General features: G+C 40.2%; 1 protein-coding gene across 1 annotated transcript; it reads left to right on the forward strand.

The window, feature by feature from the left end:
• The first annotated feature begins 14,589 nt into the window (after positions 1-14,589).
• LOC103180047 (regulator of G-protein signaling 21) lies at positions 14,590-18,836 on the forward strand. The gene is given in 6 exon segments (XM_007895665.2): positions 14,590-14,813; positions 15,611-15,721; positions 16,449-16,510; positions 16,634-16,800; positions 17,661-17,819; positions 17,821-18,836. Coding segments are annotated over 6 exon segments (654 nt in total). The 5' UTR covers positions 14,590-14,703; the 3' UTR covers positions 17,866-18,836.
• Positions 18,837-19,269: the final 433 nt, after the last annotated feature.

A 19,269-nucleotide genomic window follows, 5' to 3' on the forward strand; every position in this document is an offset into this window, starting at 1 on the left:
ATGTCCGTTCGATGTCAAAGGTGCTATATAAACATGTTGTTGCTAAATAACATTGAACATTTAAGAAAGCAGCTTGAAGCTGTGATGGGAGGGTGGTAGGATGGGTATCTGATCCAATCTGATGTGATTGTGTGAAACCTAAATGTCTATCTGGATTTTACTGTGATGTTGTGGGGTGGGGGTGGGGGTTGGCAGGGGGAAGGGGCCAAGGAGCTGCTGAATTACAGTTCAAACTAAGAACTTCTAAAGTCTTTACAGTTCACCACTGCCTTCTTAAATATCACAGGGGTGTGGGGACAGACATTGAGAAGAAAGAAAGAAAGCATTGAGACTCATCTCCTGAAAGCTCATATGTAGATATATTTCACGCTCCCTGTTAGAGTCAGACATGTGTATATGTGCAGGATAAGCTTTTCCTGTAATTGAGTGCTATTTATTTTAGACCCGAGTTTAAGTATATAAAATAACATTATTTTTCTAATTTCCCATCATGCGACTTAACTTTTGGGAATCCTCTCAGATCTCAGACCTTAAAGTTTAACTGTTCTCTCAATGTTTTATGAGGGTAAGCCATTGGAACTTGGCTACCAACCTCTGCTAACTGTGACGTTGGAGCAGCTTACCAGAATACTGCTGGCTAATAAACTGAGTTGCTGAAACTAAACAGTGAAGTATCTGCACGAAACTGCTATAAATTTACTGACAAATATCATACATCATTTGTTCCCATATTTACTGAGGCAAATGAATTGCATATTGTGAATTATGATCCTGACTGATAACTAAAGTGATGCATTAAACTACAGGAATAAGACAACGAATCAGTATGTAAACAAGACTTCCAGAAGGCCAAAATTCATCAGAAATGAACTGATGTGTGTGCAAATTTGCACTACCAGCAGAGTGCATTTCCATTGCTTCCTGTTCCACATATCAAAATGTAATCTGCAACACGCTATGTTTCAGACACATGCATCATCTTATATACCACAGGAATAATTTCAGAAACTAAAAGCAGATGGGTTCCTTCAACATTTTCTCATAGGTTACAGGAAGTCTAGTAGACAGTTTGGTGCATAGGAAAGGCAACAGTTTCAACACAGGAGTAGAATATTTCTACATTCTACTGGATCCTGTTGCCACACTATCTTTCACTGTTTCTGAAGTGAGATAAAACCAGCATCATTTAAACCACAAAGCTATCACCAATTTGAGTGCTGCACAATGTCTTCGCAAGAAATAGTGAACCCACAAATAGTGTAGGACTCAATCATTGACTCCATTCCGAAACTGGCCAGTCTGTCTTAAGATTCCAGTTTTGCACAGTTAGAGCTCATTGTGTCAGTGATTTTTCTAATAATGTGCTGTTAAAGATATTGTGTGCAGATCCTGTTGTGTGATCCAATAGGTCCAGTGTCTGCTCGGCTCAATAGAGTGGCACAATCGATAGCACTCTCACCTCTGAGTTAAACGGATGTAGGGTTAAGGTCAATGTCAGGACTTTGAGTTCACAGTATTGGCGAAGTGCTGCACTGTCAGAGGTGCTATCCTTTGAATGCAACGTTGGACTGAGATCACATCTGCCTGGTTAAGTGGACATTAAAGACACTAACATTTGAAAAGTGAAGAGTTCTCTAAGGCTCCTGGCTAACAATCCTCAGGATAAATTGATCCAAGAAAACTTTAATGTACTATAAGGGTGCTTTCCCCCTAAATATACTGTTGCCACCACACCTCACAAAACGTTGTGACCGTGACCGTGCCTTCAGCTCCCCTCTCGACTCTCTTCCCCCTCCTCGCTCCCTCCCTTCCCTCCCCCTGACCATTTCCCCCCTCCTCGCTCCCTCCCTTCCCTCCCCTCACCCTGACCATTTCCCCCCTGCTCGGGTCATGACCCAACTGTGCAGCGCCTTGGGACGTCCTCCTGACGTGAAAGGCGTTTTATAAATGGAATCTTGTTGTTGTTGTTGTTGTTGTTGTTGTGAAGCACTTTGAGACATTATTGATGTCTATATCAAATGAAGATATTAATTTTACTGAAAGGTGCAAGGATTATTATTATTAACATTTGTCTACAAATGATAATGACAACAATTCCCTGTTAAGTGGTTCGTGTTGCTATAGGCATCATATCAAATGCAAGGATTATCATTATTATTATTATTATTATCTTTTGGCTACTTCAAACAGTATCACAAACATTATGTAGCAAACTGAAGAATTGTCTGACCTCTTCCCCCCACACCCCAAGCAATTTAACCAAAAATGTCACTTCTGTAGTATTGGGAAATATTGGGACTGTTTAGAAGACTACAGTTAGGCCCAAATCCAATCTCTATAATGTGCTTGAGCTTTGCTCTCAGACTTTAGGTACTATCTGATGCTTTGGCTGAATTGTTGCATTGATATGTATTTCAAGTTCAAGTTTCAAATGCAACTCAGTCACTTTCAGAGCCCTGGGACGTTCTCCCGACATGAAAGGTGCTATACAAATGTATTGTTGTTGTTGCTTCAGCATAGGCCATGGGCACTGCAAAGAGAGCGATGGGGAAATATACCAACTTTTATTTCAATCTTCGCTCCTGTGCTCATCTTAATTCGTACACCAGGAAGTTAGGTGCTATTGATAAAGGAGGGAAGGGGCCCAAGGATCCTAGTTACACAGCTGTCTTTCTTGTAGTACCAGCACTGAACCTTTTGTGAAGGAACATTAGGAAGGTGCATGAGGTGATCTCAGCCAGGCAGCAATAGTGGAGGCTGCAATTGTGTTCAGCACCCCTTCATGAGAGGAAGAGGTTAATCAGTCAGTTTCCACCGCTTATCACTATCCAATGACCTATGGGAAAACTATGAGTGTGTGTGTGTGTGTGTGGTTGACCAGTGAGTCAGATTTGGACTCCGCTATGGTGCTGCCTACAATCTCACCCACGGTGAATGGTATCACAGTCACACCAAATCCTGCCCTCAGCTCATATCTCTGCATGAATGCTTTCCAGCAGGGGTCTATGAACTAAGACTGGGAATCCCGCCTGATTTTTCCTCTAAGATCAGGAACACAACTGATATCACGGCTGAGGTCAGCAAACTCAGCAGGTCCTGGGATTTGAATCTGCAATCTGGAACGCGTGACCCCAGGATACATGTCCAGTTGTTGGATTGTGACTTTCAGAGAAGCTCAGGTCTATATACGCAGTACAATTGATCACAATCTCTGTATCTCAACTGTCAGCACTCAGATCCTAACCACACATCACGCACGAGCATCAAGAAAAATAATTCTGTTGAGACAGTGGCTGAACACTGCCTTTACATTGAAGTAAACGCTTTGCTGAAACATTGTCTCAGGCAAGCTCTCAGCACAACCTTATTCCAAAACTAAACATAATAAAATAATACTCTCAGTTATCCCACCCTGTAGAAATTAGCACTTATGCTTTTGGAAATACAGATTTACGACAACAACCTTTACAATAGCATTTAAGAAATTTAAGATTGAAGAAATTGTTGTTTGAACACACTTGCACGGATCCTGGAACCAATGTACCCAATATCTCAGTGCCCTAGCCACTGAGCTTGCAGCACCAATATTTCTGTTTTAGAACATGATCTTTTGGTAACTTTTCTTCTGCACTTATTGAAACAAGGAATACAAATGCTGGGAAAGGCTTAGGCTTTATATGGCTAGGTGCATAATACACCTTTCATATTCCCCCAGAGTTCAAACATATAAATGGGCCTAAAAGGCAGGTTTTAAAGATAGAGAATGAGGAGGCAATGCAGAGGGTTTCTGCGATTGAGTTCCAAAGAATGGGGGCAAAATGACTGAAAGGGTAAATGTTGCTACCTCTTTCACAAGCGAGCATGTAATACTAATAGAGTAAGACTACTAACGTAACAGGAATTTGTTTCACCTTTTGTCAAATGGGCCGAGGTTCACACCTACTTGGCACTGGACTGAGAGAATGCCGTTTGCATCTGGTTCTGTTTCTGCCTCGTACACAGTACTTGTTTTACAGTGTGGAGAAAGCTTTACAACACTACCAGAGTCCAAAAAGGCATCAATCTGAAACGAAACAGTGTATGCACAGGCCTGCATTGCACCGCCTTGGTTAGACAAGACATTTGTTGTATCTGATTCCCCTGACATTGCTGTAGCAACACTCAGTTAAATGGGAGCTCAGGTTTTGCTTGTGATAGACTGGCTGCAGCACCTTCCCAATGAAAATACATTCACCATAACAGGAAAGGTTTCCATTTGTTGATTCAGCAAGTGTGTGATGCTAAGTGTAGGATAACTAACGTGGCTGCCAAGTTTCCAAGATGCTGTCATGATTGTTACATTATGGCTAATTATGGTTTGTCTGACATATGGAATAGGAATGAACTTGTGGGAGACTAGTTTGCTTTGAAAAAAAACTTGCTTTGTGGGAAAAGACAAATGTTGCACTAATACTATTCTGTATGGACTGAGAACTCCTGTGCCAGACCTCTGGATTTCACAACTATGGCACAGTGCAGATACCTTATAGTGTAAATAGCATAAATCGCAAATATCAATGATCTACTACAGAAAATAAACATTTTCTTCTGCCAGCTGAAAGAACCACATAGCGATTTACTTTGCAAAACCCATTATTGTTCCTCACTGCGTATTTTCGGGATATTTCCAGCATTAATCAGCCTCCTGTTTAATGTACCAGTGTCTCTCTCTCCAGTTCGTGGTTGGTGTCATCTCAAAGTTGATCCTAAACTTTAGACGTAATTTGTATCATCTGAAGCCAACATCTATTCCAAAATTTGCATTGTTTCAATTGGATTAATTCTCCAAAGCAGATGCTTGTAATTTTACTTTAGGATGCATTCAAATGCTACGATTATTATTATTATTATTATTCAGGACGTTAGACCAAGTGGACAAAGGTTTAGAGTTGCAAAGGAACAATTCCAGGACAGATAACATGATGTTTTTCTTTACTCCGAGGGTAATTAACAACTGGAACAGGTTTGCCAGGAAGGGTGGTTAAGGCTGGAACCCTGACTCATTTAAAAAGCAGTTTAATGCTGTGATGGGATGATGGCAGGATGGGATGGATGAGATCAGATAGGTCAAAGATCCTTGAATCTGTGCTGATCTTGTGACCCTGTGAACATTAAGCATCTGACACATTTTAAATCAACTGCAAGGTTTACCTAATGACTAAGACTAAGGCTTAATGTTAGAGTCACAACACTGAATGACTGTGGCATTTTGCCAGAGAAGCTGTGCTGTTCTTTCCTTTTGGTCAGTGAATTGTTTATGGATATCTAACATCCAGAAAAGTTCAACTGGTTGAGCACCAAACTTGAATCCTATTTGTTTGTAAGCTCTCGTGGTCAATTATTGACTAGCTACATGAGAAATTGGGAAATTCCCTGGGAATGATTCCTAAGTGCCCTTATGAATGGTTCCTGATGCTTACCATCCCGTACAGGCTGCATAGGGAAGCATTTATGGGGTCGCTTGGGCACCAAAAAGCATAAAACATCTGCTCAAATCAACACCCCCATGCATTGCATCCCCACAATCACCCCCCACCCCTCCAACCCCCAGAATTGGTACTCCCATTTAACCTGACAATCCCAAGCCCTCTCAGAGAGCCAGTCCGCTACTGCTGTATAGTGCAGTGACTGTATATTTGTAGGTGAATGAAGCAGCTAGCTTGCATACAACATATCAAGTAAAAGCTACAAGGGTTGGAAAAACTTTTCTCTATAAGTTAATCAAATGAAAGGTGAAGTTCTGAACTTTTTGACAACAGTGCACAATCTAGGTGTCGATGTACAGTGCAAAAAAAAGCTTCAAAGTTAACATTAAATTCAACTGTTTACCAACTTCTACACTTTAATATGTTACATAAATGAAGTAAATCTAGACCTGGGTGGAATTTCTACCGATGAGTAATAGAATTAATATTAAAAACTCCAGAACCTTACTTTTTCTAGTCACAGACTGCCCTCAATTTCCCCTAAAAATGGACTCAAGGTGCTAAGCAGTGAGGAACTAAAATACTTATTTAGTCAGAGACAAAAAAAAGCCCTGAAAGACATCTCTTAATGTTTGATTCTTAGATTATTCATCCCACGTAAAACCCCTAAAAGAAATTTCCCTTTTAGAATCAAGGTCACATTTTCATTTGCTATTGAACCAAATGATGCAAACATTGTTTATCTCTAAAATACCCTGCAGTATGTTTTAAAGTTTGGTTGTGAAGCGCTGAGATATCCTCCTCTGAGATGTAAAAGGCGCTATATCAAATGTGGGGATTTTTGTTATTATTGCACTAGAATTTTTGTCCGATTCTTTTCTGCCTGCATGGGAAGGCTTTTCTTTGCTCCCTTTTCTGTATTTGCACACACAAAACAAGAACTTCTCTACGAACGTGGTACAGACCCACTTGCATGTCTGTCACGTAGTTGTATTAAAATTATGTGAAATTGACGCACCAGTGCTCCCTGTTCACATGAGCTCCAAAGAGTGACCTTGAAATGAACAAAACTAATAATTTCCTCGGGGAAGGTAAGCAGAGACTCGATGGGGCCTGAGCTGGCTCCAAAGTGACGTGCTTGGCAATGGAATGTCAGAATCTAGTCAACACTCTGGGTTTCAGCAATTCAGTTCGTAAACCAGGCATGTCCATAGGCCTCAGGGCATTGCTGTGCCAGAGCAGCCAGCTTGGCCCATTGGCAGGACCTGGAGAGGTAAACTAGTCACTGCGGCAGTGATTCTTTTCACTCAGATCCTGTTAACCCTGGAGGTGAAAGCCATAATGGTGGGGGTGGACCTTGATGGACATGCATTGAGAAGCTTGCCAGACAGTGGTCTCATTGGTAAGCAATGCAGGTGTAGATGGTTAAGCTACAGCAGTACCCCACTGCACACTCTGAGATCCCCAAGCCTTAGCTCTTGCCCTATACACGGTCACTCCATGTCAGTGTGAAGAGCTTTGAGATAATAATAAAATAATAATAATCCTTGCATTTGATATAGCGCTTTTCACGTCTTCTAGACGTCTCAAAGCGCTTCACAGAATATACTGTAAAGTGAATTGACTGTATATTTGTGGGCAAACCAGCAGCCAATTGCGCACAGCAATGTCCCACAAACAGTCATGGATTGAAAATGACCAATTTATTATTTTTTTGTTTTTTGGAGGGATTATTATTAGGCGTGTGGAATAAGGAAACTTGCCCAAGGTTTTGCCCTGCCTGGAATTGAACTTAGGTCTCTCACTTGCAAAGCAAGTGCTCTAACCATTGAGCTACAGGACTCCACGAGATGCCACTTGATGGGAGTTAGATTGAATAAAGGGATTACAGCAAATATATCGACCATCAACCATTGCCCATCACTGACACTGTCGCTTGCAGTGGTAAATTACAAAAGTTGACCACCAGTGTCTTACCCAAGTGATCATTCTTTATATAACAATCTCTGAAACGGGGGTCTAACTTACACACTTACACCAAAAATTGTTTTCATAATGGAATAATCCCACTCACAAAACCTGGCGGAAAGATTTCTATTTTTAGCAATCAGCGTACAATAACCCTCCCCCTGATTTATCTGATTATGTGACCATGAGCCCATTACAGCCGAGCTCATCCTGTCTTCACCACAACACAAGATCACAAAATTGCTTCAGATGGAGGAGGCATTTCAGCGTATCTGATCTCACTCTTCCAGAATACCTAGGCTACCGTCCTCCAATGCTAGGATCAACCAAGTATCCTGGTCTCAATCACTGTCCTGGCTAATTGTCCTCTAGGTGTTAACCATGTCCTGAACAGGTCACTAAATACTGGCCAATACCGGGAACCTGACTATTATTTTCCCTTCCCTACAGCGATGACAATAGTATCCTAGGTCAAGAATTCATTACAAATTGAGGATCGATTTTACTCTGTAGGGTTCCGTTCTACACTGACCAGTACACTTGTAAAATAATAACCCTTGGTTTGATATAGCACCTTATCACATTGTTGAGGTGTCTCAAATCACACCACAGGAATTTACACTGAAGTGTAGTGACTGTATTTGTAGGAAAACATGACAATTTGTGAACAGAAATGTCCTACAAACAGCCATGAAATGAATGAACAATTTTATTTGGGGGCATCAATGGCCAGGATACTTCTTTTTGAATTGTGCCATGGGATCTTTAACATCTACCTGAGGACAGCACCTCCAACAACACAGCACAAACAAGTATTGTGTTGGGATGTCAGCCTAGACTCTGACTTTGAAGTCCTAACATGGGAATTTATCCGACAACCTTCTGACTCAGAAGCGAAAGTACTACCAACAGAGCCAAGCTGGCCCCTAAATTATCAGTTGAGCCACTGGAGGAATGATGGCTCGTGGGGCCATCAAGAAATGACTGCCGAACATTCGCACTAATCTAAATCAGTTCGTGTTCAATCAATAGTATGTTTCCACTGTTTTCTTGATTGAATATTTTTTGATTTATGGCATTAATCAAGAAATATTTAATCAAGAAAATTTATTTTGCTGGTCGACCAAAAACGTTGGCCACCACTGTACATGGGAAACATCTGAGTGTTTTGAAGGTTGATTTGACTGGGATTTTTTTTTTAAAACATGTGTCATATGACATGAGCAAAGTTTGAAACGTATTTAACTTAATCAAAATCAACTATTGTGGTTTTCAAGTTAAATGAAGTTTGGGACCTCTGATTTTTCAAATAAAATTCCCTGAATAAACCCTAACTTAGTCACATTTTTCCAGGTAAGGGGTGAAATTCCACTTGATGGTGTGGAAGTATCACAGGACTTTCCCCATCCTAAACTCACACTGGCAAGGTCAGGAACTTGGAATTCAGATAAGAATGCTATGGTATTAGGATGTAAGTTTCTTGACTCCACACACCACTGTTTACCTAGCAGTAAATAGGAACCCGGTTGTTAAACAAGTGGCAGATCACTTTTCCAGGGGTAATAATCCCTTCAAAAAATAATAATAGTAATTTGGTCACTCAATCCATGACTGTTTGTGGGAAACTGCTGTGCGCAATTGGCTGCAATTGGCTGCCATATTTCGCCCACAAAATAAATAATCAATTCACTTTACAGTATATTCTGTGACGTACTTTGAGATGTCTGGAAGACGTGATAAGGCGTTATTTGAAATGGAAGGATTACTATTGTTATTAGTATTATTATTAATATTATTATAGCAAGTCACCCACTGTACCAGAGACTATGATCGGGAACTGGTCTTGAGGACTTCCCTTGCATATCAAAGGGATAGCATTTGCAACAGTAGAGGAAAAAATGCAGAAGTTCAGTGCACAGAGCTGGCTTGTGGGGTTTCTATGAGTCAGATGCAGATATTTGATCATTTGCCGTGCTCTCACTTCACGCGCCACTAACAGCATGACACTGACTGGGGTGAGGAATGATTTCTAATTTCCCTCAAGCTTTGGACTATAACACCGTGACTTGAGCTGAGCTGCTGCTTTATTGTCAGAATTTTTGGGGGTCAGCCGGGTGTCTGGAAGCCCATCAGATGCTTAGGAGTAGCGAAACCAGACTGAGATTTCCACCTACACATAGAAATTACAGAGATAGATTGTTAGAATAGAATGTACTCTCTCTCCTCGAGGGACGCATTCTGCTTACCTAATTCTGGAAAGTATTAGGCACAGGTTGGCAAGAGCCAAGGCTTGGGGACCCCAAAGTGTGTGTTGGAGTACTGCTGGAGTCTAACCGGCTAAAATCGCATAGCTTGCCATTGATATCACTGCCTGTGGGTGAACTCGGCAGTTAATTTGTGTACAGCAATGATCACTGGACGAGAAAACTGAAAGAATTGGAATGAAATCCTTACACTGCAGCACACTGAAAAACCTTAAAGTTCTCTCTCTAAATCATAAGTAAACTGTTGAATTTATTGTCAATTTAATGCTCTTCAGGCTCTCTAGATGTTTTAACAAATATGGGTCACTGTTGATTTCCAAAAAAAATTAGTGTGCAAGCCAGAGGACAAAAAAAAATTACATTCCCGCTTTGGAGGAAGGTTTGGAGGAAGGAATTCCACATCTGGGATTGTTTGCCAGGATCCTGGGAGAAACTCCCTTTTCTTTTCCAGTAGTCCCATTGGATTTTTAATGTCTGGCTGAACTGGAAGAAACTGGGCCTTGGTTTTAACAAATCATTCAAAGGGTGTTGTACTGAATGTGCTGTGCCCAAGGTAACAGGATACAGGTATAGAGATACATTGCATAGTCAATAGGTACCTTCAGAGTGCCAGGTTGGGTGGGCACTGATTGAAAAGAGGAAGATTGGAATTTGTCTGGCTGCTTTCTTGTGCCTTTCAACAGCCATTCCGAGAGGGCAAAGCTTTATCCAAATGGGGTAGAATTCCAACCATTCAGTAGCAATGTAGTCAGCGACATAAACATACTTCCAAAAATAAACATCAGGCGAAAACATTTCATAATATAAATAATCCTTGCATTTGATCTAGCGCCTTATCACGTCTTCGAAACGTCTCAAAGTATTACACAGAATATACTATGAAGTGAATTGACTGTATACTTTGTGGGTGAAAGCTTGGCTTGTGCATTCATTCACCTTCACTGCCTCCAAGGACCAGGGTTTCATATACAATTTGCGGGGGGAAAGAGCAGGGAAATAGGATTAGAGTAGACAGCTCCAGGGGAGCTAGCACCACTGGTGATTGCACTGAAATCAATGTATTTAATGGATCATTTCCCATGGTGTAAAAATAATCAACTCAGATTCATTTCTCTCCACATCAACATCTTACACAGCCAATTGTACAATGGAGGCCTGAGTACCTCTGATGTGGCAAAGTGTTTAGCAGGACACATTTAATGTCTTTATACAAAGAGAAGAGAGCAGTGATCTGATTCTTGATTTTAACTTCTCTTTTTGCATCAAGAACCAACTGGAGCCATTGTATAATTCTGGTGATTATAATAATTTTAGTACAAGTTATAACAATACTTGCAGTTGATTTTAGTAATACACATTGAAACATCTCAGAGGGCTTCATGGCAATTACTGTTAAATGTAGTGACAGTGTGGTTGTAGGCAAACTCAGCAGCCCAATATTCGCCCACTAATGTCTCACAAACAGCCAGGAGGTGAAGGAGGTAGAGACTTAAATGTGCAAATTGCCTAAGAACATTCAAAAGAACATCTGTCCTTCTCCATTCCACCTGCAATGTGAGTACCTTTTGCTAATTACGAATCTTAAATGCATCCAAGCCAGTGCTACAAATGCACTGAGGCAACTGGAGGATAGATTGTTTTTTTGTGTGAGCATTCATCCTGAAGAAGCAGAGAATGGAGTCCGAGTTCAACTGTAGTTCAGGAAGCAGTCGCAGGGCTTCAAGCCTTATGAAAAGGATTGTGTAAACGCTAGTAATGTACTCAGTCTCACAACTGCAACTTGATGAAATGCAGCATGTTCCATAGATAAGAGAGCCTTTGAACTAAGCTGCAAATGCAGTCATTTCTTAAATCAACTTGTCCATTTACTGTAACTAAACTTAAACTTTCCATGTCATCAAACACTTAGTTAGTGACTCTAAATCAACTGTCTCTGAGATAGCAAGAAATTCCTGATAATAGTGAGTGCAGCTGTAGCAAACAAATGGGACTTCACTGAAGCTTCCAATGTGGGCATCATTACATAGAAAATACTGTAAGACACTCAATGAAGGGAAAATGAAAGCTATTTGAACTGAATGTCACCCCAGATAGCATCTCGTTGAGACGTCTTACCACTAATGATCTACTTTACACAAAAGGTCACTTTGGCTTGTCTGTCATCCACTTTATTTCCACCAATTGATTCAATCATGCTTCAATTTTTCCTTACTTTTTAAAAAAATATGGGATCACCTCACTCAGCACCGATCAGACATTGTACTGGAGCTTCTTGAAGTATACAACTCAGAAACACCCACAGTTCAATTGTGTTGCCCTCCAAGACCCCTCCCCAAGGGAAGGGCACTATATAAATGCAAGTTGCGGTTGTTGAAGTGAAATGTTGTTGTTGTTGAAGTTGGGACATCCTCCCAACGTGAAAGGCACTATACAAATGTAATTTGTTGTTGTCATTTTTGAAATCCAAACTCTAATAAGATTGACTAAAAGCTTTGGCTGTGTGTTTGTGTATGAGTGTGTATCTGTGTGTGTAATTCCGAAAAACAACTAAATATATCTTTACTAAAACGGCTTTGTCAAGATAGATAGGTCCTCAGTTCTCCAATATCGATATCACATGAGTAACAGAGCATCACATAAAACAGTCAAATGTTCCATGGAACATTTGATGGAATACAATACATATTGTCAAGAAGTTATATTTAACTGTACAGTAATACCAATGTCATCCAAAGAGAGTTGGTGCTTTTTCTATGATGGGGGGAGGGGTGTTGGAAAGGGTGAGGTGAAATAGAGGTTAATGTGTCTGGTACTGATTTATTAAACACATCTCCCACCACCATCCAAATCATTCCTCAAATACACTTTGGAAAAGATATGTGGGTCCCCTGCTGTACTTTACACACTAATCCTGCAATCCTGGCATTTGATACAGTGGTTAACAACTCTTTGGCCATCATCGCATTTGTTTTCAAGCGAAAACAGTCTAAAAATGCATTGAGTTCCTCCCTTGAGGAAACCCCACCCACAACGTAACCAGTGGAGTATCTGCATTACCAGAAGTTTCGGATTTGTCACTTGATTTGGCGCGTCTACTCCACAAGACTTTGCTGTATGATAATGTGAAAGGGAACTAGACTACAGTTGTCACATGGAACTAATACACGAGTTGCAGTACAATGTGGGAGTACTACCTCTTGTTATTCCACTGGGCAGTAGGTGGGAGGGGGAATAATCTGGTCCAGTATAATATTGGGATGAGGTGCAAAAAAAAACAATTGAATAAGCCGGGGCTTTCATGAAATACCTCAGAGGGGAATATTAACAAGATATGTAAAATTATAAATGACACAGAGTAAACTCAGAGAAATGCTTTCATATACACCAAGGCAGCAGGACAAGAAAACATGGGTTTGGGGGAGGAGACAGGCAATTTTAGGAGGTACCAGACAGCATTTCTTCACAGAGGTACAATATTAACTTGTCTCAGTCATCAGCACTCTGGCCTTTGGATCGGCAGGTTGTATATCCAAGTCGCAAGTCAGAAAAATTGAATTTACAATTCAGATTGGCACGCACACCAGTGCAATACTGGGGGACCACTGCACTGTCATAAGTCACATCTTATGACAGTGCAGTCCTGTGGAGTCCTGTAGCTCAGTGGTTAGAGCACTCGCTTTGCAAGTGAGAGACCTGAGTTCAATTCCAGGCAGAGGGCGAAACCTTGGGCAAGTTTCCTTACTCCACACGCCTAATAATAATCCCTCCAAAAAAAAAAAAAACAATAATAAATTGGTCATTTTCAATCTACGACTGTTTGTGGGACATTGCTGTGAGCAATTGGCTGCCGCGTTCGCCCACAAATATACAGTCAATTCACTTTACAGTGTGTTCTGTGAAGCGCTTTGGGACATCCTCCCAACGTGAAAAGCGCTATATCAAATGCAAGGATTATTATTATTATTATTATTACTATCTTCCTTGTGAGGATCTTAACAAGATATATGCAGGTGCAAATGAAACAGAAAAAGCTATTTAAGATCCTGTCTGCCAGTGCTCAGGTGGACGTTAAAAAATTGTGACACTGGAGTATGGTGTATGATGGTCTTACACTTAGTCACCATTTGGAGGAGGTTTCGCCCACAAAATACACAATCACAACACTTTACAGTATATGCTGTGAAGCGCTTTGAGATGTCTCAAAGACGTGATAAGGCGCTCTATCAAATGCAAGGATTATTATTATACTGGATGGGGGTGAGCATGGGGGACAGGGCAAATCACATCATCTTAATACTTTATTATCCTGGGTAGGTTTGGTCTACCTGACCAATTTTCTTAATGAAAGAGATCATTGGCTGTACATATAGTATCACTTGCTAGACCAAAACATATTCAAAACCGGTTTAGGATTCGTCCTGCAATAGAATGATCTGATACTAATTTTAAATGATTGAGTACAATGTATTTTCGTCCGGCTTCATAATACAATACAAAATGGCATTTGTATAGCACCTTTCACGTCAGGAGGATGTCCCAAGTCACTGCCTTGGGACACCTGCCATCACAACCCATGCAGTCACATGTAGCTCCTGTACCAAACCTCGTAAGCATTCATTTCATATGCCGTAGCAAAATACATCAATGCACATGGAGAACTGACAATATGCTGACCACAAACTGTATGTTTATTTGGAGATTTGCAAAGAACTTGTTTTGCATGATCTCAAGACGTGAAATTTATTTACATTCAAAACCAGAGCACAGTTCATACGCGCGTATGACATTTCTGCTCTTTCATCCCTGCACGTCAAGAGAGCGCTAAAAAAAAAATTAACTTCCTTTTTGTGGTACGAAACACAAGCTATGTACAACATTACTTCCCCCACCCCCAAACCTCTGCCTCTATAAGAGAATGTTGTGGCAGTAAGGTAAAGCATACGCAAACAGAACAGTGAGTGAAGCTTCAATTCCAGAACTTCTCAAGACACGCTAAGGAGTCAAGCATGCCTGAAATCATGTTCCCTCAGACACCATCAATCGGACTGAAAGAGGGTAACAGCAACAGTGCAATTAATGGAGATAATGCGGCAGAGAAAAAGAAACCAAAGAACATGTAAGCATTCTATCATCTTAGCTATTGCATTACAGGGTTAATAAACTGCTACCAGTGACATTATGCAATATGATTAGCATTACTTTCAAATTGTTACGTTAACACGCACAGTTGGCTCATTTTTAAAAAATAAGCAGAGTAAGGAATTTTCAGCCACAAATTTATTAAAAATGTATTAGAAATTTATTAATTCCTGTCTCCAGATGCAATTTTTTTTTCTGGGGCTAAATATTTCTCATATTTGCTAATGGTACAAAGACAACTGGCAGCTGAGCCAGATAGGGATGAATGTAAATTAAAGTTGTGCTCTTCCAAAAATATTCTGTTGTTCATTGTGCTAGTCCCAGAGCATGCAAATAGTACCCTTTGAGTTTTGGAACTCAGAGGTCCGAGATGGAAAGTGAATGCAAATTACTTGAAGACAATGACACAAAGATTAGACGTCATCACAGCTTGAAAGCTCTTTAACGAAGAGGCTTTATCTGTGAGGCAACCTGCACTGACATTAGTCTTTGAATATCTCGGCTGGGTTCAGCACCAGGTCTGCAGAAATGAGTATCCGTCCTCTAACACCACGTTTTGTTCATAAGCTTCGTACTTCTAACTATTGATTTTGTCTGACTAACATTGATGCTACTGGTATTTAGTTGTATTTAAATTATTTTAAAATTAACGTTACTTCTGAACAAAAAGGAAAGTTGTTATCACTCTTATTGTTATTTAATCTTATTTTTCTCTAATTCTGGGACGTGCCCTAGAGTAATGCTGAGGATTTATTTTGGTCTTTCTTTCCATAGAGCCAAGGACCTGAAGACTCGACTCTTTTCTATGTTGGTGAATTCTGGCTCTCAGCAAGAGTCAGTGGCACATCAACCCAGCATGTCAAATAAAGTGGACTTTTCCATCGGGTAAGTATTTTCTCGCCTAGCTCTTCTTCGCTAAAGTTAAATCCTATATAAAATAGAGAGACAGAAGAGAACCACACTCAGCTTTAAAAGCCTATTCATTGCCCCCATTCTCACTCTACTCGACTGTCTCTGTATCCAAGAATAACTATAAGATCCTCATCCTCACCATCAAATGCTTTCATAGGTTACCCCGACCCCACCGCTGCGATCTTTTGTAATCCTAATTCCCTCACCCACTCCCTCCATTTCCCCAATTCTGCTGTCCTTCAGGTCCCTTGCCAGCTCTGCTCCACTATCAGCAGCCGATCTTTCAGCCACTTTGCCTCCGCCCACTGTCTTTCGAAATCCCTCCAATTTATCCCCTTTCTCTCTGCTTTCAAAACCTGCCTAAAACCTATCACTTATTCTGCACTTTCGACTACCTTCCCCCACCCCATCCCACTTACTTACCTCCAGTATACGCTCCCACTCAAACTTTGTAAAGCACTTTGAGACCTACACAATATGCTCTATATATGTGAAAATATTTCTTATTATTAATGACTTAGCATCAAAGATAGAGAAATGGTGCCAAATATCTCAGAATATATCTCAGTTCAACAAAAGCATACAGTGTTCTCCACTATTAAAACAAATATAAACCTCCAGGTTAAATGCCCGTTTTAGACAAGTTGAACATTATTTGCGTTAAGAATAAGTGTCTAAAGCTTTCAATTTTTTCCCTCAGCCTTACTCATGACGAAGCAATACAATGGTCAAAGTCCTTGGAAATGTTACTAACTGATCCACGTAAGTAAAATCTACTTCTATCACGTTTAATGTCTATCACCCTGTACAGCTTTCACAAGTCAATATCCACTTGTCTGTGACTAACAGAATAAGTAATGCATCTGTTATTTTATTTTCTTCTAGGTGGTCTTGCTGCCTTCAGGGGTTTCCTCAAGTCTGAGTTCAGTGAGGAAAACATTGACTTTTGGCTAGTTTGTGAGGACTACAGAAAAACCAAGACTCCTGAGAAACTCGCTTCCAAGGCAAAACACATTTACACCGAATTCATCAAGAGTGAAGCGCCAAAACAGGTGAGCGTACTTTTTAGTTAAGATCCGATTTGACATCCGATTTGACGCGCGCAAAGAAACAAAAATTATCAACAGAAATTTGTCTGTGTCTAGATGTTGAGTGACAGCAGGATCAGTTTCTAATCTAGCATTTACTCCTCTTTGCTCTATTAGTCTGCTGACACGCACTAGACTCACACATGAAAACTAGTCACTTGAGTAAAGCATGGGGGGGGCAACTGGAGCCTCTGTGGAGCCAAGCATCTCCTATAATGAGTCACTTCACCAGAGGGGAAAATCTGCAGTGCCACTCGTCATTCACATTCAGGAGTGAACTGACTTGGAACTGATCCAATCCAGATGAGAGCTCAGTATGAAACACAGCATAAGATGGAAAGCAATGCTGAAGATTGTTTACACTGTGCTTGCGCCAATTGCTAACGTTCCACCTTCTGCAATTGGTCTTAAAATACATGAAATAAATGTAACTTCTGCGCAAAATAAATCCTTCACCGGTCAATCTTCGTGATATTACACACCACAAGGCTTCATTTGTCGGCCTTCTGAAAGCTCAACATTGCAATAATTAAACTGTTGACTGTCACCGTTGGATGAAACGCTGTTGTTCACAGCCAATGAGAGACATTTAGAGGTTGAGAAGTACAGTTTGTTTACCAAGTGGTGGTGGTGTACAGCACTGTTCGCGCTGCTAATAACCTCAGGATATCTATTTTAAGTCAAAATTGCAGTAATTTTGGGGGCAGGGGTTATTTTAAGTTAATTTCCAGACTAGAACAGAACTGTGCAGTGAAATAACATTGCAAAAATTGCAACACGAGTTTATATTTATGTACTCAACTGCTATCATTTTCTATTTGTAGGTCAACATCGACTTTCAAACAAGAGAGTTGGTTGGCAGAAGTATTTTACAGCCATCCAACACCTGTTTTGATGGGTCCCAAAAAATTATCTTCAATCTGATGGAGAAAGACTCTTATCCCAGATTCCTGAAATCAGACGTTTACTTGAACCTGATAAACAGGCCGCAAGCCAAAAAACCCAACAGCTAAAAGACCAGTGTTTTAAGAAAAACAGGAATTGGAGTTCTCCAATCAAAGCATGGATCCATTCCATGTTGTCCATTCCCGAGTACTGCACAGTGCTGGATATAGCTAACGATCTGGATCTTCCAGCAATAAAAACTGAATCAAGAACAACAGTTGAGCAATGGCACAGTCCAATGATGTATACAAGGCATCTAAGAGGAAGTCAAAGGAGGACTGTCCAGTTTACTGAGATAAAGTTCACCACAACTACATTTGATGATGCTATATGTACATTTATAAATTTTCCTTTATCAAGATACCAATTTTGCATCATATGAAGAATTGCATAGATACGTTGGGACTGATTTTATCTGGTGCAAGGCTGAACGTTTTTCTGTATATTGGAGTCTGTGTGAAATGGTGTTTCTTAGTTATTCTTATCAAAGCTGATTGTAACTTAGAGATAAACTAAAAAAAACATTTCCCTTAACTGTTAGAGCATGGGCTATGCAGAACAGTCTTAGCAAATGTTTGTGTAGATTTCCGAGCACAGAATCTCCTATAGCGCTTTGAAGAATCCAACTGAGTTTGTCACCTCTTTACACATTTTATGCAATAATCTAAATATTAGGCTAAAGAAGGGAATGTGGTGAACAAGTTAAATCATTTATTTATTACATTTTTTTCTAATTTATAGGGGGACATCTGATCTTCGATTTTAATTAATAATATGACAAACTGCCAATCCAAGTACCAAGTTACTATATGTTGCTTACCATGGATAATGGAAATATTACGTTCTGAGTGCATTTTTAAGCACTTTGGTAATTTCAGAATTTGCTAGTCTTTTATTTGTAAGGCAGGAGATTCAGACAATAAAATGCTGGTGACAGAAGAGAATGTCTGAACAGTTAGTGTACTAAAGATGTTCTCAACAGAGCCAAAGGCATCCTTGCAGTGATATCAAATGCCATGTTACGATCTTTAAAATAAACCTGGATTTTGACCGTTTCAGAAGTGACTCATGTTATGCAATAATCTAAATACTAGACTAAAAGGAGGGATTGCGGTGAACAAATTAAAGAATTTATTTATTACTTTTTTTCTAATTGATGGAGGAAATTCTGGTTTTAGGATTTAATTAACAAGACAAACTAGTAATCCAAGTTCTAGATGTTGCTTCTATACATCTTCATAAAACAAAACAATATGAAGCTTCTTCTTGCCCCAAACTGTTATAAAGATCCAAAGTTCCTATGTAAATCCTCAGAGATTCATATTTTCCACCTCTGTCTTTGAGACCAAGGCTCTCCTCCTCACCTCAGGCGCTGACAGCATCACCATCCGTGGTTGCACACTCCACCTTGCTAAGCCAGTCCAGAACTTGGGGTCTTGTTTGACCCTCAACTATCCTTTCTACCCCACATCTGCGCCATGACCCGCT

The sequence above is a fragment of the Callorhinchus milii genome, unplaced genomic scaffold, assembly GCF_018977255.1.
Source record: "Callorhinchus milii isolate IMCB2004 unplaced genomic scaffold, IMCB_Cmil_1.0 Scaffold5, whole genome shotgun sequence".
NCBI lineage: Eukaryota > Metazoa > Chordata > Chondrichthyes > Chimaeriformes > Callorhinchidae > Callorhinchus > Callorhinchus milii.